Source organism: Phascolarctos cinereus, unplaced genomic scaffold (assembly GCF_003287225.1).
Source record: "Phascolarctos cinereus isolate Bilbo 61053 unplaced genomic scaffold, phaCin_HiC Scaffold_4;HRSCAF=312, whole genome shotgun sequence".
Lineage (NCBI taxonomy): Eukaryota > Metazoa > Chordata > Mammalia > Diprotodontia > Phascolarctidae > Phascolarctos > Phascolarctos cinereus.
The window spans coordinates 661,238,496-661,262,813 of NW_027555847.1; the positions used below are offsets into that span (position 1 = coordinate 661,238,496).

Sequence of the window (24,318 nt, forward strand, 5' to 3'; positions counted from 1 at the left end):
TAGTGTTCAGTACAGTCCTGACACATACTAGGTGCTTAATAATTGCTAACTGATTGGCCACCTGCCATAGGGGAAGACAGTGAATCCCAGAGAGTTGAAGTGCCTTTCTTGAGGCCACACAGCTAGTAAACAGCAGAGCCGGGGTTCAGCTCAGGTCCTATGACTACAGATGTTCAGCCCTGGTTCCCCAGTTTCCTCCTGGGTTGCTAGGTCACTGAGTACCTGCACTGAGAATGGCTAGCAGGGGCCTGGATTTGCATGTTCTTGCCCCCAATGACAAAGAGGGAACTGAGACAAGGTGGGTCTTAGCATGTGGTTATGTGAGAGACGGAAGGTGGGGAGGATGAGGCTTGAGTCTTGATGACTGAAGGATCGAGCAGCAGAGGTATCCTGGCTCTTCTCCTCCCTGGCTGTAGGCAGTGATGTCTTTCACTAGCATGTATAGAAATTTCGCGTTCAAAGGACAAACAGGTATGATTTTGAGTCAGGTTTTGTCTGGGGGTTAGGGGACATGGTGGTTGTGGTAGGTGTCACTTTGACGGTCATGACTATAGCTTGGGATGTCTGGTGCCTCCATCTGAAATGGATTCATATGGCAAAGGGGGGATCTGGGGATGGGTACTAGTGAGGCATGTTCAGAGTGGAAGTTTGGTATGACAAATAGTCATGTGAGAGTTTGGGGCACTATTGTGTGCCAGCTCAGCTCCCATATCTACCCTGGCTATCAGAGTAGCAATATGCATGAGTGGAAATTACTTTTTTTTCTTTTCTGGAAGGAGTAACTGAAGGTCCAGAAGATGAGGATTATGAGAACATGGCCCCATCCAAAGAAGACCTTCCTCCCAAACCAGGGACCAGGAAGTTTCCAGGCCCAGGTGGAAGATTGGGATGGCTGAGAGGTGAGGAATGTGGGAGTACTGCCTGAAAGGAAGACCTCTCCCCACCCCTATCCCCCCTTCAAATGTCAGTAAATCAGATAATTTAGTCTGGGCAGAGACCTTAGATATCAGTTAGTCTGACTCATTTTACTGATGGGAAAACATGTCCATAGAGGAGAAGAAACTTGCCCCAAAGCCAAAGTCAGGACCTATCAGAGCTGGTATCTGATTCCAAGTCCAGATTGTTTTCTCTTCCATTATGTGACCAGCTGTGGGTTAATCAGAGGGTGGGAGAGGAAATCTTTATGGGCTGGGCCTCCATGTATCCCCAAGGAGGCAGGTATACCCAAGGACCCCTCTCTAGCCTTAGTTTCCCTACTCCCCACCTCTTCCCCAGCTCCATGCCACTGGGCACATCCCCTAGAGATCTGGTTCTAGACACTTGGTCTTTGGGCCACAGAAGCCTTGCAGAGAGAGGTTGGCTTAGGGCAGTGGTGTCAAACTCAAATAGAAATAGGGGCCAATAATCTGTAAATAAGAATTCCTATGGGCCACATATTGACTTAGTTTTAAAATGTAATGTTATCTATGTTTTATTAAATTTTTATTTATTTTGCTAAATATTTCCAAATTACATTTTAATCTGATTGGGCTACATTTGACCCCAACCCTACTCCCCACCCATGTTTGATACTGCTGATTTAGGAAATAGGGGAGCCTAGGGAATACAGAAGAAATAAGATAGTAGGGAGGTAGACCAAACTAAGTTGATTCACAGAGTTAGAGTTGAAAGAAACCCTATAGGCCATCAAATCCAACCCTTCATTTTACAGATGAGGAAACAGATTGAGAGAGGTTAAGTGACTTGTCCAGGATCACATAGCTAGTAAGTGTCTGAGGCAGGGTTTGAATTCAAGTCTTCTTTACTCCAAGCCCAGGGCTTTTGCTACTGCTACCTGGATGCCTCTTAAACGGGGGCGGCTAGGTGGTACAGTGGATAGAGCACCAGCCCTGAAGTCAGGAGGACCTGAGTTCAAATCTGGCTTCAGACCAAACACTTGACACTTACTAGCTGTGTGACCCTGGGCAAGTCACTTAATTCCAATTGTCTAAAAAAAAATTATGAACCAACAGCTTTTCTACTCTCTCCCCTAGGTTCAATAGCTCCCCCAAGACCTCCAAGAGCAGGTGAGCTGACTTGAGAAGATTTTCTGTGGGGTGGGGTATATCAGCCTTTGGATCCAGAGGCAATTATGGCTCTGGTCTCTTGGTTCCCAAAGACAGAACAAGAGACCAGGTTATACGATCACTTCATAGAACCAGAGAATCACAGAATTTCATAGTTAGAAGGTACTCCTGTGGTCATTCAAGCCAACCCACACCGAAAAAAGAATTGTCACCAAAATGTACTGGACAAAAGTTGTCATCTAGTCTCCTGAAGACCTCAGATGGAGGATTTTTATCTTGAAGAAGAGAAAATTTATGGAGACGTGATCATTGAGTTCAAGAATTTGAAGGCTCTCATGCGGAAGAAGGAATAGGATTCTGTTTAGCCCCAGAGGCCAGAACCAGGAGCAATAGTCAGAGGTTGTAGGGATTATGGTTTCATATAAAAAAGTACTTCCTGCCAATGAGAGCTATTCAAAAATGGGACGGGCAGCTTCAGGGCGTGGTCACTTTCCCATCACTGGAGGTCTTCAAGAGGAGGTCAGATACCTTGTAGTAGAAGATATTGTTTATGTGTGGACTAGACAAGATATGGTCTGAGAGCCCTTTCAGCTCAGAGATTTTGTTCTTCTCTGTCTCGCTCTTGCCCAGGGAAGAAAACAGTGAAACCAGCACTTCCCAGCAAGTCCCCACAAGCAGCAGGTGAGACCTTGGGCCACTCTTTTCCCATCACCTCTCCTGCTTAATGCTTTGTCCCAGGTAACTCTTCTCTCCTCTTTCTAGGCTTGGGCCCTGCTGTTGTGTCCTGTTCCCCGCTTCCCCAAATGGGTAAGTAATAGGCAGTCTCTGCCTGGGAATAAGCAACAGAAACATCCATGAGGCCTTTACTGCCCTCTACCCTACAACCCTTAGGATCTTCCCTGACCTCACTCTAGAGCCCTCTCTTCCCTATGTCTGCCCATTCTAATCAAGAAGCAGCATGTTATGGTCATTATAGCTCTGGCTTTGGAATCAGGAAGGGTTCAAATCCTTCCTCAGATACTAGCTGTGCGACCATGGGCAAGTCATTTAACCTCTCTGGGCCTCAGTTTTCTCATCTGTAAAATGAGGTTGGACTTTCTAGTTCTAAATCCGTGATCAAAGATGGAGGGAGAGCAGCAGGGTTGTAGGATGGTTTTGCTTACTTGGGTGACATGGTTACCTTGGTGAATTTTTTGTTTTCCACTCCCCTGCCTGTCAACCACCCCAGATGGGTGAGTCCTGATTCCTTGATGGACTCTCTACTCTCTTCCACAGTCAGAAGGCCTGGTAGCTGGAGCCCCTGAGTCTCCCCAACAGTTAAAAAGCTCAGGGTTTCATTATATTAAAATATAGTTATCAAAATAGTTTTAAAAAAGATGCCATGGACCCCTGATGAAGCACTGTCTGTCTTTGAGAGCCCTTTCAGCTCTGACTATGTAGGGTTCCACAAAAGCATCTGTATATCTTCTGGTTATAATGAAACATATTAAATTTTGTTATTGTCAAGAGATATTTAGAAATATCCACAAAACCACACAAATTGTAAGATCAAACTTAGTTGTTGCGGGGGAGGGGGGACTGTTGTGATATCCACAGGGATGAAAGGGAATAAGGGAGACAGAAAAACAAAGGCTAACATCCATACTTCAAAAATGGGAGACTTGGTGAATGACTTTCCCTCCCATAGAATTGATGAAGACTGAAGGAAGAATAAGGTTAGGAGAAGAGAGGAAGAAAAGAAGTATCTGTTAAGTGTCTGCTACGTTCAAGTGTAATGTTCTCGGCCACAAGCCATCTTCTGGAATGCAGCGTAGGGGCTTAGAAAATGTTTATTAAATAAAGGAATGAGCAAATGCATTAGTCAAAGCTGACTTAGCTGTAGGACAAGGCAAGATGCAGAACCAAGGAAGGGAGAGTTCCTGTCAATGCCCCCCCCCCTTTTTTTTTTTGGCAAATTGTCATTTCCCAGAAAGAGATAAACTGGGATTCCCTTCAGCTTGGGAAGGATAAACTATAACTAGAGCATCTTGAGTCATCAGTTCAGGATCTCCCACTGCCAAACTCTCATTTCTTTCCATATTAAAAAAAAGTATGCCTTAAAAAAATGATACTCATTTCTTCTCACCAATTCCCACTGGATTTTCCTTTGCAACAAAGAAAAATTGTTAAGTATGACAAACTTGCAAAGCGACTAAGTCTGACAATGTAGCCTAAATCTTGTAACTGTAGGTGCACTTCTCCCCTGAGAGGAAGGATGTGTGTCATGTCATCTGTTTTTTAGAACCAAAATAGTTCATTGCATTTACTCTGAGTCCAGCTGCCTTGAGGTGATGTTTTTGTTATGGCGTAGTCACTGCGTGTGCCATTCTCTTGCTTCTGCCATGTGTTTGGGCTTTGGTATCTTATCTCTATCATGGCTAAGAGAGACCCTTCTGAACTCCCTGGGTTACAGTTTTCTCATTTGTAAAGAAGAGTTCTTAACATTGTTTTTTGTGTCCTGGACCCCTTTGGTGCCTAGTGAAACCTAGAGACCCCTTCTCACATAATGTATGGTTTTTTTTTTAATAATTGAAGGAAGTGCCAAATTTCAATTAGAAGTTAGTGAAAATAAAGATGTAATTTTTCTTACTCAAGTGCACAGATCCTGAAATCTATCCAAAGTGCTGTTAGGGGTCCGTGGAGCCCAGGTTAAATGATCTCTAATGTCTCTTCCGTCTCTGGAATTAATATGATCCTATGATTCCTTCCTTCTCTCTTCAGTAAAGGCCCAAGGAATCATTTCTTTCCTTGGCCTCAAGCTTTGATGTCTTTTGCTTTTCACAGTTGTTCCCAACCCACAGCCCATCCAGGGGTTTCAGCTCAGCCGGGTACCCCAGTCCAGCCAGATGTCCCAGTCCAGCCAGATGTTGCAGCCAAGTCAAGGGCCACAGTTCACCCAGGAACCCCAGTTCAGCCAAGGGTTTCAGCTTACCCAGGTGCTCGAGTCCAGCCAGAAAAGAAAGATCATCCAGCTCACTCGGAAAGAGAAAATAGCAGTGTGCCTTTGTATGCTGGTGGGGATAGCATTGCTGCTGGGGGTGACAAGCCTTGCTGTGACTTTGATGAACTGTGAGTATGATTTGTAACATGAACATGGGGAAGTGACTGAATGCAGTCTAAGGCAACTGGTCTCATTACAGAAAACCAGGAAAGGATGTAAGAGTCAAGAGAGGTAGAGAATATTAATAATAGCAACAACTCATATTTTTATGATGGTTTATGGCTTCCAAAATGTTTCCCCCCCCCCAATAGCTTTGTGCAAATGCCATTATCCCAATTTAATAGATATGGAAGCTGAGACTCAGAAACAAAATGTGGTTATGTGGTTTAGGGGAAAGATATGGAGTCATAAGATCTAGGCTTGAATCTTGGATCTTCTACTTACTACCTGTGTGACTTTGGCTAGATCACTTAACCCTGCCAAGCCTTTCCTGAAGTATAAAATGAAGGCATTGTATGCCATGATCTCTAAGGTCTCTTCTGGCTGCAAATTACAGGATCCTACAATGTTTTCATCATAGAATTACAGGCTCTGTCCTATTCAACATTTTATAAGTGACTTGGATGAAGGCATGGCTGGCGTGCTTACTGATTTGCAGGTGAAACAAAACTAGGAAGGGACAGCTAATTTACTGGAAGTAAGTAAGATACAAAATTATCCTATAGGTTACAACAATAGGCCAGACTGAATGAGAGCCCTTTCATTAGGGATAAATGGAAAATTCTATACTTGGGTTCAAGAAATTAGCCTCATAAACAGGATGAGGGAATTACAGCTAGATAACAGTTTTTCTGAAAAAACAAAAAGATTTGGGAGTTTTAGTAGATGGCAAGTTTAATATGAGTCATCAAGTGTGACTTGGTAGCCAAAAATGCCAACACTACCCTATGCTGCTTTACAAGAGGTGAGGGGTCCAGAATAAGGAAAACAATAGTTGTACTATCATCTGCCTGGTCCTATCTGGAATGCTGTGTTCAGTTTGGGATACCTTATTTTAGAAAAGACACTGACAAGAGTAGGGGTTCTTAAGCTTTTGTGTATGTGTCATGGATGAACTCCTTTGGTAGTCTGGTGAATGACATCTCTTCTTATTCCAAATCCTATGATGAGTGAGAAGTCACTTAGTTTTCTTCCTCAGACCAGATGATAGTAGAACTGAAGATAGCGAACTTTCAGCAGATAGAATAGATAATGAATGATGATGAGTCAAGCAAGTAATTGGTCAACAATGATTTCTTAAGTGCCTGCTATGTATCAGGCACTATGCTTTGTACGCGCAGGGCATGCAAAGACCTTAAGGAAATAATCCCTGCCCTCAAGTAACTTACATTCTGTGGGGGGAGACAACATGTATACGTGTAGAAAGATACAAAGTAGATATCAGGTGATCAATACAAATATATACAAAGTAAACATATACAAGTAAATATATACAAAGTAGATATCAAGTGACTTTTTTTTTTGTAGGAGGTGGTGGTGGTGAGAGGCAGTGCTGGTAGTGGGGAAGGAGCAGAAAAAGCTTACTGAAGGAAGTGATATTTGAACTAAGCTTTGAATGAAACTAGAGATTCTAAAAAGTGAATGTGAGGAGGGAGTTTATTCCAGGCATGGGGGCAGCCTATGCAAAGTTATGGAAATGGGAGATAAAGTACCATGTTGGAAGAACAGAGAGAAAGTTTGGTTTGGCTACATTATAGTGTGTGAAGGGATATAATATATAATAAGGCTGGAAAATTAGGTTGGAGCTAGGTTGTAAAGGGCTTTCAATACCAAGCACAAGAATCTATAGTTAGCCCTAGCTATAAGAGGAAGCTGATGGAATTTATTGGTTTTTGTTTTTGTTTTTTTGGTGAGGTGATCGGGGTTAAGTGACTTGCCCAAGGTCACACAGCTAATAAGTGTTAAGTGTCTGAGGCTGTATTTGAACTCAGGTCCTTCTGACTCAAAGGCCAGAGCTCTATTTGCTGTGCCACCTAGCTGCCCCTGCTGGAGTTTATTGGGCAGGAGAATGAGATGGTTGAAGACATTTGCTCTAGGAATATCACTTTGGCAGCAATGTGGAAGGTAGATCGGAAAGACTTCAGACAGGGAGACCAAAGGGTTGGCTATTACAATAGTCCAGGTGAGAGGTAATGAACTAGGATTGTGGCTGTGTGGCTGGAGAGAAGAGGACAAGATGGGAAAGATGTTGTGGAAATGGAATTGAGGAAACTTGGCAACTGAGTTATAAGCGTGAAGGAATGGAAAGAACTGAGGTTTTGAACCTGAATGATTGGAATGATGGAAGTGGCCTCAACAGAAACAGGATACTTCCCTCCTAGTTGTCTCCAGCCTATATCCATTTAGGATTCTAGATTGTCTAAGAAACTTAACTTTGGCCTTCTCTTCTTACCCCTGGGTCTTGGATGGCTTGTCAGTGGTGGAAAGGAAGCTCAGTTGCACCTTTACTCATTTTGACCTTAGTATATCTCCCTGCCTCCAATCTCTCCTCTTCTGGTCCCTCCTAGTCAGTCAATCTAGAAGCATTTATTAAATGCCTGCTATGTGCCAAAGCTAAATCCTGGGGATGCAAAGAAAGGCAAAAGATAGTCTCTGCTTTCAAAGAACTGATAGTCTAATATGGGAGACAATATGAAAACAAGTATGTACAAACAAGATATATACAGATAAATTGGAGGCAAACAACTGAGGGAAGGCATTAGCAGCGACCTGCTCTGGCCATATCCTTCCACTGCTCTCCTTGGCCTGTGGAACAGAGGCCAGACTCCTTAGTGTGGCATTCCATAATTTGTGACTCCCTTCCTCAATCTTAACTTCTCATCCTTCCCTATTAGAACATTTTATTCCAATCAGACTCATTTATTTATTGAACCCTTTAAAAACTATGCTCATATTCACATCTGTGTCTTTGCTGAACTCATTTTCCCAGAGTATAGCTTTTCCCTTTTTTTCTATTCATGTGGATGTCTGTCTTTTGATGCCTAGTTAAAAACAAACAAACAAAAGGGACAGCTATGTGGTACAGTGGATAGAGTGCTAGCCCTGGAGTCAGGAGGCCCCAAGTTTAAAATCTGGCCTCAGATACTTACTAGCTGTGTGACCCTGGGCAAGTCACTTAACCCCAATTGACTAAAAAAGAAAAAAAAATCAAAGCTCAGTTAAAGTAACTTTTCATTATTATCAAATATTTTTCAAGTACTTACTATATGCCAGTCATTTGTGTTAAGCACTGGGGATAAAAAGAAAGAAAAAAAAACCCTACTCTCTGCTCTCAAGGAGCTCACATACTAATGAGAAAGATAATACACAAACAACTATGTAAATACATGATAAATACAGTAGATGGAAGATGAGGTGATGGGTGGAAGAGAAAGAAGCTTTTTTTTTTGTGAGGCAATTGGAGTTAAGTGACTTGTCCAAGGTCACACAGCTAGTAAGTGGAAAGGAGATTTAAGAGGCTGCCAGGGGGGCCAGAGGAGACAGCAGGTGGAGGTGAGGAGGGAGAACCTCTCCTAGGCTGTCTCATATGTGGTGTTTGACACGTCAGATGCTTACTAAATCTTTGTTCAATTTGCAGTCGGATTATTTTCTCCTCCATCTGACAGTGAGCTCCTTGAGTGAGCTCAGGTCTATCTTTTTTCCCACTTTGGCCTTATTGAAGGTGTAACCTGGGGCCTCCAGCATAAGAGATGCTCAAACATGTTAAGTACACAGTCTGTGCAGAGCCCTGTGCTGGCACTGGGAAAAGGTAAGGTTAAAGAAGACAAAGTACTTACCCTCATGGAGCTTTCAATGTAACAATGGCACAAACACTATTACATGCTAAATGCCACTGAGAAAGGCAAAACAAAGGGGATGTGTGTGTGTGTGTGTGTGTGTGTGTGTGTGTGTGTGTAGGGGGCTTCATTGCCATTCAGCAGCATTATGGAGGCTCCTTGGAGGAGAGGGTATTTGAGTTGACCTTCAAAGGAGAACTGCAAGTTAAACAGGTGAAGAAAGGGAAGGAGGGAACTAATAGCAAAGGCATGGAGGTGGGAAAGTGTAAGGTGTGTTTGGAGAACCAAGAACAGTCCAGTTTGGTTACAGCATGTGTAAAGGTTGGGAAAATATGAGAAAAGAGAAGGAAATAAGCAATTATTAAATGCCTAATATGTACCATGGGCAGTTAGGTGGTGCCATAGTGCACAGAGCTCTGGGCTTGTAATCAGGAAGACTCATCTTCATGAGTACAAATCCAGCCTCAGACACTTCCTAGCTGTGAGACCCTGAGCAAGTCACTTCACCCTCTTTGCCTCAGTTTCCTCATCTATAAAATGAGCTGGAGAAGGAAATGACAAACCACTGCAGTATCTCTGCCAAGAAAACCTCCAAATGGGGTCATGAAGAGATAGACATAATTGAAAAGACTGAACAAAAACAAATATGTACCATGTACCATACGCCATGGTAAGTGATTTATAAACATTGTCTCATTTGATCCTGACAACAACCTTGGGAAGGCTAAAATAGGCAGACTGGCTCCAAACTGTGTAAATCCCAGATCAGTCTGACCTTTACTTGCAAAACAATAGGGAGTCATTGAAGGATTTTAGGGAGAGATGTAACTTGACCTCATTTAAGTGTAAAGAAGATTTATTCCAGGGGCTAGATTGGAAGAGGAAGAGCATGAAAGTAGGAAGAACCCAAAGGAAGTGTGATTGGATTCAATTGCTGGTTACAACTCTGGGTTTTAGGAGGCTATTGTTCAGTTGGATGGTTGTGAAGGTTAGTAACTAGGGTTGGGACTTCGGGGGGGGAGGGGATAAAAATGAGAAGAGAATTCACAGGACCTGGTATCTGATTGGACATGAGGAATAAGGGAGAGAGCAAAACAAAAGCTAACATCCATGCTTCAAAAATGGGAGACTTGGTGAATGACTTTCCCTCCCATAGAATTGAGGAAGACTGAGGGAAGAACAAGGTTAGGAGAAGAGAGGAAGAAAAAAAGTATTTGCTAAGTGTCTACTATGTGCCAGGCACTGTGCTAAGCACTTAACAAATATTATTTCATTTGATTCTCACAACAACTCTGGGAGGTAGGTACTATTATTATCTCCATTTTGCAGTTTAGGAAACTGAGGCAGACAGAGCCCAGGTGACTTGCTCAGGGTTATAGCTAGTAAGTATGTGAGGCTGAATTTGAACTTAGATCTTCCTGACTCCAGGCCCAGCAGACTCTCCACTTTTTCTTAGAGGGAAAGATAATGAACTCAGTTTGAGACATGTTGAATTTGGGGTGCCAGTGGGTGGGACATCCAGGGGAAGATGTCCTGTAGGCAGTTAAAGACATAGGTATTGAACTCAGATGACAGGAAAAGACTGGTGGCAGTGATTTTTGAAGGCAACTCCACAGAGGTGATAGTTGAAACTGGGGGAGTCAATGTTCAGAAGTTGTTGTTTGGCCTCCGGCACTGAAGGTGCTGACCCAGGTGAGGCAGGGCCAGGAGGAGATCTAAGCCTACTCTCACAGAAGTGAGCCTCCTGAATGGCAAGGCTTAAGCCCTGTATCTCCTCTTAACCAGTCTACTTCTTCTCATTTAGTGAGCAGAGAAGCTAACGCACAATGAAGAATAAATGGCCACAATAACTGAGGGAAGAAGGTGGGGAGCTAGATGCCAGGAAGGCACCTTACGTTAGTCAAGCAAGAGAGAGAATGATAGAAGGAGAAGGCAAGAGTCACACAGTGAGGAGAGAAGCCCTTTGCTACTGATCTCTGCTCCAGTTCCATTTCCCCATAGAAGGCTACAAAGGAATGGGGAGGGACCTTCCAGAAAGAGTGAGCACTGAGGAGGGACAATAATACTAGTTAGCATTTGTACAGCACTATAAGTTTGCTAAGCCCTTTACACACACAGCCTCATTTGATCCCTACAAGCAATCTGTGAGATCATTCTCTCTTATCCTCATTTCACACATAAAGAAACCAAGGCCCAGGTAAGTGACTTGTCATGATCAGTAAGTATCTGAGGCAAGATTTGAAGGCAAATTTTCCTAACTTCAGGTCCATTGGTCTAACCAGTGTGCCACACCACTTCTTGGAAATGGAAGGAGGATGTGGATTCTTCAATGTGGATACAATGGAAGTCCATTGGATTTGGGATTTGAGAAACTTGGGTTAGAGTTCTGACTATATAATGTATTAGCTTGTGTAGCCTTGAGGAAACCACTTAACCAGTCTTAAGTTTCTTCATTTACAAAATAGGTTAGATGGCCTGCTCATCAAATTTGTGGATGAAAAGTGTGAGAGGAATAGATCATACTTTGGATGACAGAGGTATGATCCAAAACAATCCTGACTGGCTAGAGCAGTGGTTAGCAAAATTTTTAGTCTTAAGACCCCTTTACACTCTTAAAAATTATCAAGCCTCCCCAAAGAGCTTTTGTTTATGTGGGATGTATCGATCACTATTTACCATATTAGAAATTGAAGTAGATAAATTTAAAAATATTAATTCATTAAAAATAACAATGAATTCATCACACGTTAAAATAAATAACATTTTAAAATGAAAAAATAATTATATTTCCTAAAACAAGAACTTAGAAGAGTGGCATTGTCTTACATTTTTGCAATTCTCTGTAATGTCTGCTTAATAAAAGACAGCTGGATTCTCATATCTGCTCTGCATTTAAATTGTTGTGATAGGTTGTTTTGGTTAAAATATGTGAAGAAAATTCAGCCCCCCCCAGGTATGTAGTTAGAAAAGAGAGGAATATTTTAATATCCTTTTCAGATAATTGCGGATATTCTTCTTTGAACTTGAGAAGTTGGTTCTATAAATGCAATATCAACTCAGTCTTCTTGTTGGCAGTTACATTTTCAATTCACTGGTCATGTTGCCTTGGGGAAACTCCCCTGTATACTCATGAGAGAGTGAGAATGGAAAAGGCAAACAACATCTGAAAATAGTTTTGACCTCATCAGCCTCCTGAAAAAGGTCTTGGGGACTGCCAGTGGTCCATGGACCACACTGAGAACTGCTGGGCTAGAGCATTAGGCTGAATCTAACAAGATCAAATTCAGTAGGGGTCAATGTAACATCTTACTCTTGAGTTCAGAAAATCAGCCGGACAAATTGAAAGTTGAAGAGATGTGGTTAGATTGTAGTTTGTCTGAAAAAGATTTAGGGGGAAGGCTTAGTGGATTTCAAGCTAATTATGACTTAGCAACCAGAAAAGGCTATGTGCCTTTGGGCTGTATTAGAGAGGCATGGTTTAGTGTTGTGTTCAGTTCTAGGTGTCACAGTTTAGGAAGGACATTGATAAGGTAACAAAAGTCCAGAGGGCAGCCAGGATGGTTAGTGAAGAGCCTGAAGACCCCACCATATGAGAATCAGTTGATGATGTTGGGGATGAATAGCTTGGAAAAGAGAAGATCTAGGGGAGACATGAATGAGAATAGTCTTCAAAAACATTTGAATGGCTGTAATGTAGAATGTGGATTAGGCTTGGGGGGGGAATAGAAATTGCAGGGGAGTGAGGTGTGTGTGTGTGTGTGTGTGTGTGTGTGTGTGTGTGCGAAGTGTGTAGAAATTGCCAAGACAACTTTAGATGTGATGTCAAGAAAACCTTGTAACAATCAGAAATTTCCAAAAGTGGAATGGGCTGCCCTGGATTGCTTTCTCTTTCTTTGGGGGTCTTCAAACTGAAGCCAGATGTCAGGCATGTTAGAGTGGGGATTCTTTTCGTGTATGGGTTAGACCAAATGACCACTGAGATCTCTTCCAATTCCACCATTCTGTGCTTCTGGGATGCACCAGAGAAGCTGTGAGGGTCAAGTGAGATTATAGATATAAGGTGTCTCATAAACTCTATAGTGCTATAGGGATCAGGGTGATTATTATTATACAAGGGAATAAGAAGCTATGAGAGTGAGCAGCGTTGGGTTTGGAAGAGCTGGATGGAGATCTATTGTCTTTTGTGGTGAGGGCAAAAAGGGAACACAAAGTTCTTGGTATGAAACTCTGCTCACCAGGGGGTGTTCATGTTTTCAGTGACTGGACCAAGGGATCTGATTGGACTAAAGAAGTACATTGATCAAATCCGAGATGACACCAACCGAACCATAACTGAGCTTCAAGATTTAATTGGTGAGAAAACACTGCTGAGACTGGGTGAAGGGAAAAGGTGGGAGCATGAGCAAGATCCCACCAGGTCTTAGTTTCCTCCTGTTAAATGAAGGAGGTAGACTAAATGGCCAATGAGTCCCTTCCAGATCTAGATCTACAATGTTATGAAGCATTCCCTGCCATTAGGCAGCTTGCATTCTATTAGGGGAAATCATTATGAACAAAGATAAGTGATACAATGGGGGAAATTCCAGCTCTAGAGACAGAGGACCTGGGTTTAAATCCCACCACTGTCAGTTACTACCTATGTGACCTTGGGTAATTCATTTAACTTTCTTAGACTTTCTTTAGTCTACTCATTTTTAAAATGTGGGGGTTGAATTCAAGGGCCTCTGGGATACTTCTCTATGCCAGACTCGGATGTTTATGATATTCTTGTGTGATGGACAAAGGAGAATCATTATCCTCACTTTCTAACCTCTCTAGGACCAAGGCAACCATCCACAGGCATAGGGGAAAGAATGATGGATTAGGGGTCAGAGGCTCTGGGTTTGGGTTCAGTCTCTGTTACTAGCTGGGTGACCTTGGACAAGGTCCTTTTCCTTTCCTGGGTCTCTATTTTCTCATCTGTAAAATAAGGCAATTGGACAAACTCATCCTTAAGTTCCCTCCTGGCCCTAAATCCTTGGGTGCTGTTACTGGAATCACCTTGGCTGGGGTTCAAGAATGGCCCACAGTGGCATCATCTTGTCCTTCAGGCTGCACCAGAAAGTCCTGTCCAAAGAACTGGCTTCCTTTTGGGGAAAGCTGCTACTTTTTCTCTACAATAACCAAGAACTGGGATGCTGCCAATATATTTTGCCTGGAGAATTACTCTCATCTGGTCATCATCAGCAACACTGAGGAACAGGTGAGCCATTCCAGGGACTGGGGTAAGTGGGAAGGAGGAAGTATCCTAGGTAGGGACCAGGCCTTTGGTCCTCCAAGAGCTTATGTACTGATGTAGTACAACAAACTCTGGACTGGGAGTCACAAGATGTGGATTTGAGTCTTTGTTCTGACACTTATAATTGAGTGATTCTGAGCAAGTTACTTAATCTGCTTGAGTCTTAGGTTGCTCACCTGTGAAATGGGCCTAATCATCCTCATATGATGAATCCCCCAGGGTTATTGTGGGGAAAATGCTTGTCAGCCTTAAAGCCTAGTAGAAATCAGTTATCATTATTATAGTTCTTTGATCTCTCACCCCATGGGCCAATAGAATTCATGGTAAGGATGTTTTCTGAGTACCCAGACTTCTAGTACTTTTTCCTGAGTGAACTCAACCACACAGAGGACTGACTTAGCCCACAAGTGACCTAGTGATTCCAGGGCAAATGGAATGGGAAGATATCCTGCTCCTCCAGGGCACCCAGAGCTCTGTGCTTGGCTATTTTTTAAAAATTGATTTTTATTGATATCTTTTGTTTTTACTTCATTCAGATTTCCCCTGTATCTCTCCCCCACACAGAGAGTCATCCTTCAAATCAAAGAATTTTTTTTAAGAAGGAAGAAGAGAAAAAAAAATGTCAACAAAGCCGATCAACTGTGATGTTTAAAAAGGTTCAAGAGACATAGTTTCTGAGTAATTTGCTCATTTTATTAGTAAGACCAGAAGGTTATTAATAAAAAAAAATGGTCATTTGGCATCTTTCTCTTACCAAAGACAATCATGGCAGCAGACTCACAGTTTATACACCCTTCCAATAGGGGCTGATGCCACCCCATCATCATGTCACCCCTGGACAGAGAAAATATCTCCATACCAGACCACTCCTTTGGCTATTTAGACAAAAGGATCTGTTTCCACCCACGTTTGAGGAGAACACAATGGACTTCCCCACCCTATATTTAATTCCTAGCAAAGTTGGGTGGGGTCCACTTGGGAGATCAGTGCAATCTCATTATCAGTGAAGTCCTTCAAGAAAAGGAAACTTTTTAAAATGAGTAATTTAGAAGGGGAGAACCTCTGAATCTTCCCAAGATATTGGTTATCGGTTATCATTTCTCACATAGCACATCAAAAAACCTGAAGTTGTATGCAATGTTCCACACTTGTTCCACTCTGCAATGAAACAAGCCTTAGGGTCTTCTCAAATCTCTTCTTTAGGGCCATCCTTTTTTTTTTTTATAATAGATTTATAATGTTTTATAATTTTGTAACATTCGCTTTTGATTGCTTTGTTTTAATAGTTTTGTAACATTCACTTTCAATTGTCTTGTGGCTGCCCTTCTCTCCTTTTGTCTTAGTCATTGTCTATTCTTGGCTTTAGAGATGCTAATGGCATCATCCCCATCTCCATGGAGGAGGTTAGATCTCAGGTACTGGGGCAGGGGTGGGGCTTGTTTTTAGGGTTACAACATAGATTTAGAACAGGAAGGGACTTTAGAAGTCACTGAGGCCAGTTCCATCACCTATTGGAAATTAAGAGCTGAGAAATGAAATGATGATTCCAATATCATATAGATAGTAAGTTGCAGAGCCAGGATTTGCACCCAAGTCCTCTGACTCCAACTCCAGTACTTTGCTTTGTACTTATCATGTCCCTGGTGGCTCTGACTCACGTTTTCTGTCAGCCCCAGAACTTGTTAGGCAGGTGGGTTATGTCAGATTGTTACAAGGAGATTTCCTCACCCAGACTTCTAGTACTTTTCCTGAGTGAACTCAACGACACAGAGGACTGACTTAGCCCACAAGTGACCTTGGATTAGAGACAACAGTATAGCTAACATTTATTGAGCACATTAAATTTTACATAGCACATTGCATAAATCAGTTCACTTGAGGGCAGCTAGGTGGCACAGTGGATAGAGCATTGGACTTGGAATCAGGAAGGCTCATCTTCCTGAATTCAAATCTGGCCTGAGACACTTACTAGCTGTGTGACCCTGGACAAGTCATTTGCCCTATTTGCCTCAGTTCCTCATCTGTAAAATGAACTACAAAAGGAAATGGCAAACCACTCCTTTGCCAAGGAAACCCCAAATGGGGTCACCAAAAATTGTACAGGACTGAAAAATGACTGAATAACAAAAAGCTTATCTGAGCCTCACGAGCACCTATGGTTACCATTATTCCAATTTTATGAATAGGGAAACCGAGGCTTAAAGAAGTTGTGATTTGCCCAATGTCACACAGCAAATGTCAGGGGTGGGATTCAAACTGAGATCTTGCCTGCGTCTGCTATCACGCTGTCTTGTAGTAAAGGCAGCCCAGTGGATAGAGCACTGGACCTGGAGTCAGGAAGACTTATAATTAAGTACAGTTTCATATACTTATTAACTGTATGACCCTGGGCAAGTCACTTAACCTTTGTCTATCTCAGTTCTCTCATCTGTAAAAAGGGGATGATAACCAATCTATTAGAGTCATGAAGATAAAATGAGGTAATATTTGTAAAACCCTTATTATGTGCCTGGAACATACTAATTAGGTACCAATAGGTACTAATTAGCTACTTGTTAAAGGAAAAAGTGAGGACCTTTGGTTTTGGAGTCAAATAACCCAGGATTTCAGTTCTGGATCTTATATACACTTATTTCCTAGGATAGTTGTGAAGAAAGTAATTCATAAGCCTGTAAGTGCTATAGGAACAGGATTATTATCTTTTATTTAGATGCCTTCTAGGGTTGAAGGAATAAAAGGAGGAAACTCATTGGTAGTTGAAAGTCAAATGTAAAGGCTTTTTTTTTTTCAAGGCAGTTGGGGTTAAGTGACTTGCCTAGGGTCACACAGCTAGTAAGTGTCAAGTGTTTGGTCTGAGACTGGATTTGAACTCAGGTACTCCTGACTTCAGGGCTGGTGCTTTATGCAGTGCACCACTCAGCTGCCCCAAATGTAAAGGCTTTTGAAGAAAACTAGTCTTGAAGTCCCAGGACCTAGAGAAGAGTCTTCATTCTTTATGTAGGAAAATGGGATGGTTTGAAAATCCTTTAATTTTTTGGTGAGGCAATCGGAGTTAAGTGACTTGCCCAGGGTCAAGCAGCTAGAAAGTGTCAAGTGTCTGAGGCTGGATTTGAACTTGGGTCCCCCTGACTCCAGGGCCAGTGCTCTATCCACTGTGCTGCCTAATTGCCCCCAAAAGAAAATTCTAACCAAGGTCTTTAAATAAGATTAAAGATTGGAATAAATGGCTAACAATTAATGATCAGTGAGACAGGTACCAAATTTTACTTCAGTGTTTGTTTTCTTTAATAGCTTATTATAAAGGCACCCTCTTTTAAAGAGGTATAGTGCTGTTGAATGGAAATAGTCAAGGATGCTGCTAAGAAGCTATGTGACCTCAGGTGAATAACTTAGGATTTCTGAACCTGTTTGTCTTTCTTTTGATTGGATGGAATTGACCCAGATCAGGAATTCTTAACCTTTTTGGTGTCATATACCTCTTTGGCAGTCTGGTGAAGCCCCTAGACTCCTCTTAATAATGTCTTTAAATGCATAAAATGAAATTCATAGCATTACAAAGGAAATTAATTATTGCAGTGTTTAAAAAGCTTGAGACATAATGTCTGGATAATTAATCATTTTATTAATAATGCTAGCATATTACCAATAAAATGGATCTCGAATATCAAAGACAAATCATAAATGGACTCACAGAATGGGTGTTCCTGAGGGTGGCAATCAAATTAACAATTAATGAGCGAGGAACCTATTTTAATGAGGGGCTAGAGGTAGGTGGGAGTCCATCATTGACCTGGTTCATGGGCCTGATCACCTCCTTCATACTCATGTCCCAGCTGCATATAGTTAACCCCCTGCATCAGGTACAGGATGATAGCCAACAGCCCTGTCTGGCTTTAAAACCTAAACTGGTTGGGATCATATAATTAGAGGTAGAAAAGTACCTTAGAAGTCACATTGTCCAACCTCTGATTCTATATTTTTTGCACATGAGGAAACCTGGGCCCAGGAAGAAGAGACTTGTCCAAGGGCCCCTAAAGAGAGGGTTATCAAAGGTTCAGATTATTTGCTGTCTAAGCAGCAGAGCTGGGATTCCAATTGAGGCCCTCTGATTCTGAATCCAGAATTCTTTTCACTGTCCCATGCTGCCTCATGTTTATATGTATGTATGTATGTGTGTGTGTGTGTGTGTGTGTGTGTGTGTAGTGTGTATATACACTGCATATGTCATTTAAATTGCCCAGTCTTGGGCAATCTAATCAAAGCGTTTTCCTCTACCCAAACCTGTATAGAACATAGTAGGTTTTCCCATTTTAGGTTGGGTGGGGTCTGAACAAGATTGAGAGAAAGTTATTTAAATCTCATTATCAGCTATGTCTTTCAGAGTTTAAACAATCTACAGGCTTCTGAAAAATCCTGGTCCTAATTCAATAATTGATTATTAATATGAAGGAGAAATAATCATTTCTCTCATTATATTAAAATATAGTTATCAAAATAGTTCTTTAAAAGATGCCATGGACCCCTGATGAAGCATTGTCTGTCTCTGAGAGCCCTTTCAGCTCTGATTATGTAGGGTTCCACAAAAGCATCTGTGTATCTTCTGGTTATAATGAAACATATTAATTTTTGTTATTGTCAAGAGATATTTAGAAATATATACAAAACCACACAAATTGTAGGATTGAACTTAGTTGTTGTGAGGGTGGGGTGGGGCGGTGGAGGGTGGATGCTGTAATAGCCACAGGGATGAAAGGGAGTGGACACGGCAGAGGCAGGAGTCCCTAGCAAGTGCTGAGTTACTATGTTACTGGGAATCCAAAAATGGCTTGGGAAGTTCTTTTCAAAAGCAGTGATGCTCAAGACGGAACTAATGGATGGAGGTGGTTGGAGCAACAGGAGGGGAAGACTGGGCAATGCGGTCAATTTAGTGCTCTGGCTGTGGATTCATCCGGATTTCTATTTCCAGAATTTTGTGACAGAGGCCCATTCCTCAAAGAGGACCTACTGGCTGGGACTGACTGACAGAGAGGTGGAAGGGGTGTGGCAATGGCTGGATGGGTCCTTGCTTACTTTAAGGTAAGTTCTGTCTGTCTCCAGGGTTTCTACCTCTCCTGCAGTGGAGCAAATTGTGTGGGCAGAAGAGTTTGGGAATAGCATGTACACAGACAAGTGAATACGAAGTATATACAACAAGACTTTGTATTTGCAAAGTTGATTAGTCCATCAATATGTCAAGCAGGGAGTGCATTTCAGGTATGGAGGATGCATCAGGTGCACAAGGGCTTTAGAGAGGGCAGGACTCAGAGCTCAGGTGATGGCTAGTCAGTCTTCCCATCTTGGCTACGACAGAATGAATGAATGAAGGGGAGCAATGAAGAAAGGCAACTGAGATAGATTGGAGTCAGGTTGCGGCAGGCTTTAAACACCGGGGTGATGAGCCAACAATACCCTACTTAGTAAATAAGGTTAATGGGATGGGGATAATCCTCTCAAGAGCCAGGGACAACCAAAACCTAGTCCCACTGAGCAGTACTCAGGGGAGTTCTGACAGTGACTTCCTGTAAAGAAAAGTCTCCTTCCTAGAAGCAGTGAGTTTTAGGGGAGAATTAAGGGAGGAGGAGGAGAAGGTAATGGTGGTGGAGGACAAGGAGGAGGAAGAACGAATTTGTTTTAGAGAAAGGCAGATTTCCATTCGAACTAAGGCAAAACTTGCTAACAATTAGACTGCTCCAAAGTGGAAAGAGTTATCTTGGTAGGTGTCACAGACCCCTTTGGCAATGTGGTGAAGTCCCTAGACCCCAACAATGGGTATCATCAAGCTCCCAGGATACTATTATTGTGGGGGTTGTTACTAGCATTTATATAGCACTTTAAGAGTTGCAAAGTGCTGGGCCAGCTAGGAAGCACAGTGGATAGAGCTCCAGCCTTGGAGTCGAGAGGATCTGAGTTCCAATCTGGACTCAGATGCTAGATACTTATAGCTGTGTGACCCTGGGCAAGTCACTGAACCCCACTGCCTAGCCCCCCCAAAAAAAAAAGATTTGCAAAGTGCTTTAGAAATACTTCATTTGGATCCTTAAAGCATTATTCTTATTTATTTATTTTTTGCTTTTAGGCAATTGGGGTTAAGTGACTTGCCCAAGGTCACACAGCTAGTAAGTGTCAAGTGGTTGGTCTGAGGCTGGATTTGAACTCAGGTCCTCCTGACTTCAGGGCCAGTGCTCTATCTACTTCATTACCTAGCTGCCCCAGCATTATTCTTATTTTAAAATGAGGAGACTGAAGCAGTTAAAGGTTAAGTGATTTGCCCAGGATCACACAGCTAGTAAATGTCTAAGGCTGGATTTATCTGAACTCAGATCTTCCTGACTCCAGGTCTAGGACTTTATCTACCATACCACTGTGTCTTTCTGGTGGGAGAGACTAGGTAGCCTGAGATAGGATTATGCAGTTCACAGAGGAAGGAGAGGAGCTAGGTGGAGTAAGTTAGAGCAGATGACGTAAGTTGTTATCAAGAAAATTAAGTTCTGAAGTTTAGGAAGGTGACATTGTGACTTGTCAATGGATGAAAGGGGCACTAAACATGAATACCTTTATTGTTTCAACTCTTCTCTCTTCTCTCTAGCTTCTGGAAACTAGGGGAGCCCAATAATGTATACAATGAAGACTGTGTCATCATGCTCTTAGATGGCCAGTGGAATGATGTATCTTGTCTCTTGACCACGTATTGGATTTGTGAGAAGAAATCTACTTGTTGATTCTCTCAAGTGAAGCTGGAGGCTGGACCCAGGGCCTCCTCTTCTTAGATGAGTGGTCAGATTTGGGGTAGAAACTTACCCTTTCAGAAAATGGTCCCCAAGTCTTTGCTTGTCAAGGGTCTCAGACTGCTATGACATTGATTTCCTCTCCACAACACCTGACTCAGCAGTGTCCAGCAAGATGGATGTCAGTTTAATTTCAAGGACCAGGATTTGGGTCTGAATATCCTATAATGTGACAATAAACAGTGAGCTGAGCCCACTATGAGGTGGGTAGGATGAAAGTAGGGGGCAGAAGATCAATCTGGCCCTTGGCACTTGGTCCCCACAGCCTTGATGACTTCATTTGGGCCACTATGCAGTTGAAGACCATCACTAGTCCCAAGGGCTCTTCGGAGTTTGGGCTGGGGGGTTTAGGTTTACTTCCAGACAGATCAAGGATTTGCTTTGGTCCAAGAACTTGGAATCCCTACTTCAATCAATATGGGTTGAGTTTTAAGGAAGGCTCTAGGTCTCATAGGGTTTCTTGGATGAGGGAAAACATAAAACTGGGTTATGCCGCTTAGTTGCTGTGACTTCTCTAGGTCCACTCTGGAGGTTTGAGCAGAACCGAACTAACCTTTGAGGGATAGGTGAAGGAAGGCATCTCTTACCACATTTCATGGATTCTGGAACGGCCTGAGTTAGGTTTATCCCAGGCAAAGTGGCAGAGTGGGAGTCCATCATTGACCTGGTTCATGGGCCTGGTCACCTCCTTCATACCCATGTCCCAACTGCACATAGTTAACCCCCTGCATCAGGTCCAGGATTATAGCTAACAGCCCTGTCTGGCTTTAAAACCTAAATTGTTTGGGATCGTATATTTAGAGGTACCTTGGAGGTCATATAGTCCAACCTCTGATTCCATATATTTTGCACATGCTGAAACCTCGGCCCAGGAAGAAGAAAGGACTTGTCCAAAGGCCCCTAGGGTTATCAAAGGTTCCAGTTATTTGCTATCTTGGTAGCAGAGCTAGGATTCCAGCTGAGGCCCCCTGATTCTGAATCCAAAATTCTTCTCACTGTCCCATCCATGCTGCCTCATTGGTCTTATCTTTAGTTATATCTATTTCTTTCTAAGTATTTATACACACACATATACCCACCCATACACACATAAATGCTCATGATATATACTTTATATATAAGTTTTTATTACATATAAATATATAAAGTTCACATACATAGACACACAGACACACAGACACAGACACAGACACAGACACACACACACACGCGCACACACACACACACACACACACACACACACATTTTGCTGGCTTGAATCTTAAAACTAAGATCATGGCCACTGGTCCCATCACTTCCTGGCAAATAGAGGGAGAAGAAATGGAAACAGTATCAGATTTTATATTCTTGGGTTCAAAGATCACTGCAGATGGTGACTGCAGCCAGGAAATTAAAAGACCATTTGTTCCTTGAAAGGAAGGCTATAGCAAATTTGGACAGCATACAAAAAAGCAGAGACATCACTTTGCTGACAACGGTCTTTATACTCAAAGCTATGGTTTGTCCAGTAGCAATGTATGGCTGTGAGAGTTGGATTATAAGGAAAGCTGAGCACCACAGAAGCAATGCTGTTGAATTCTGCTGCTGGAGAAGACTTTTGAGAGTCCCTAGGGCAGCAAGGAGATCAAATCAGTCACTTAAAGAAATTAATTCAGGCTAATCACTGGAAGGTCAATTACTGAAGCTGAAGTTTAAATACTTTGGCCATGTAATGAGAAGGTAGGACTTATTAGAAAAGACCCTGATATTGGAAAAGATTGAAGGTGAAAGGAAAAGAGGATGGCAGAGGATGAGATGGATAGATAGCATTATGGAAACAATGAACATAAACTTGGACAGGTGTCCAGAGATAGAGGAGAATAGAAGGGCCTGGCATGCTATGGTCCACAGGGTCACAAAGAGCTGGACACCACTGAGCAACTGAACAACAATGCATATATACTTCATTTATATATGATTATATATATATATACACACACACACACACACACACACACACACACACACACACACATATCTACATATACACTTATAAAATTTGTCGAGAAGTGGAAAAAGCAACAAAATTAAACTCTTTTGGCTTCATATTCTTTTCTGATTGTCATTATTTTGTGTACACATGTTTTTAGGCCTGTAACTCACGTGTAGAAACAAATTTGTGCTAGCTTTTTTCATCTCCCATGACTTCATGTGTACTTAGTGATGGGCTATGTGTCTGTCCTTAGCCCTTTATTCTACCTAAAAAGGATTGAGAAGCTTATGCTTGGCAATTGATCAATCAATAAACAGTTATTGAGTGCTTAGTATGTGCCTGGCACTGTGCTAGGTACTGAATATACTTGTATTAAAGTAAAAGAGTTCCTGCCTTCAGGGAACTTACATTCTATTTGGGAGACAAGGATATGACCATTTCCTTAATAATACATTCTAGGATTTTTGTCTGGAATTGATGTTAACCTGGCTAGCCTATGGTTTGTAGATGATTCTATGTAGGCACAGGCTTCCATCCTTGCTAGACCTGGCTGGCTTTACTTTATGCTGGTCTTGACAACTATGGCAGTGATGGCTGATGAGGAAGAAGAAGATGTGGTCATGGAAACTGAGGCAGACAAAGAGTAGCAGCTGATGCAACTTAGGCCCAGTCACGGCACCACCACCTCTGCTGCTCTTACCTCCGATCCCTACTTTTCGTGCATAGGAAATAGGCTACTGCTGCTCCCAGTGATTGCCACACATTGTCCAATGATGGATGGCAGCTGTTTGGGGGCATCTGAAGAATTCTGATGAGCTGCTAATAATCCCTTCAGCCTATTTTTTGGGGCTGAGGCTGTGGCCACCATGGAACAGCTCTAATATAACTCAAGTCTGGCCTGCACTCTGGCTTGTAGCTGTTCCCCAAATTTCCTACCGGCCATCTAGGAAATCCTCCACTTTCCACCAAGAAAAGGGAGACATGTTTTGTCATGGGCTTGCCAGGGCCAAGATGGGTCATTATGTAACCTATAGCCCAGGGACCTTCAGTATCCTTGACTAAAACAGACTGGGTCTGATCTTATGAACTTACCTCAAAGTGGGGCAGTTTCTCCATTTTGGCTTGTTATAACACTTCCATGTTGGAGTTTGCTTGGGGGGAAATCTTTAAATATAGCTTAGGTATAGCTTGAGCTAGCCTTTCCCATATATGAGTAATGGAGTTTCTTTAGCTTCCATACAGACCCTTAAAGTTTCAGTGCACATTTGGCTCAAAATGTCTTTATTTTATTTCACCGAAAATGAAAAAGGAAGCAACAGTCTCATTATTACCTCCAGGATCAAATATAAAGTCCTGTTTGGC

General features: G+C 42.3%; 1 protein-coding gene across 3 annotated transcripts; it reads left to right on the forward strand.

The window, feature by feature from the left end:
- Nucleotides 1-305: 305 nt before the first annotated feature.
- Nucleotides 306-23,069, forward strand: CLEC17A (C-type lectin domain containing 17A). Of its 3 annotated transcripts, XM_078153955.1 has the most exons (11): nucleotides 306-471; nucleotides 777-899; nucleotides 2,034-2,066; nucleotides 2,697-2,747; nucleotides 2,829-2,873; nucleotides 4,890-5,174; nucleotides 13,140-13,235; nucleotides 13,973-14,124; nucleotides 14,697-14,816; nucleotides 19,127-19,236; nucleotides 20,786-23,069. In XM_078153955.1, the coding sequence occupies exons 1-11, from the start codon at nucleotides 423-425 to the stop codon at nucleotides 20,916-20,918; spliced, it is 1,197 nt and encodes a 398-aa protein (XP_078010081.1). In that variant the 5' UTR covers nucleotides 306-422; the 3' UTR covers nucleotides 20,919-23,069. The 3 variants fall into 3 exon arrangements, with proteins under 3 accessions (XP_078010081.1, XP_020835594.1, XP_078010082.1); XM_020979935.2 differs by lacking the exon at nucleotides 14,697-14,816 and having other exon boundaries at nucleotides 307-471; XM_078153956.1 differs by lacking the exon at nucleotides 20,786-23,069 and having other exon boundaries at nucleotides 307-471; nucleotides 14,725-14,816; nucleotides 19,127-19,212.
- The last annotated feature ends 1,249 nt before the right edge of the window (nucleotides 23,070-24,318 follow it).

What these genes read in the sequence shown, in the direction of transcription:
- CLEC17A (XM_078153955.1), top strand. Translation starts at nt 423, where the DNA reads ATGTCTTTCACTAGCATGTATAGAAATTTCGCGTTCAAAGGACAAACA. An exon ending in TTCCCCGCTTCCCCAAATGG is followed by an intron (nt 2,874 to 4,889) that starts GTAAGTAATAGG and finishes TGCTTTTCACAG; the next exon opens with TTGTTCCCAACCCACAGCCC. An exon ending in TGAGCTTCAAGATTTAATTG is followed by an intron (nt 13,236 to 13,972) that starts GTGAGAAAACAC and finishes CTTGTCCTTCAG; the next exon opens with GCTGCACCAGAAAGTCCTGT.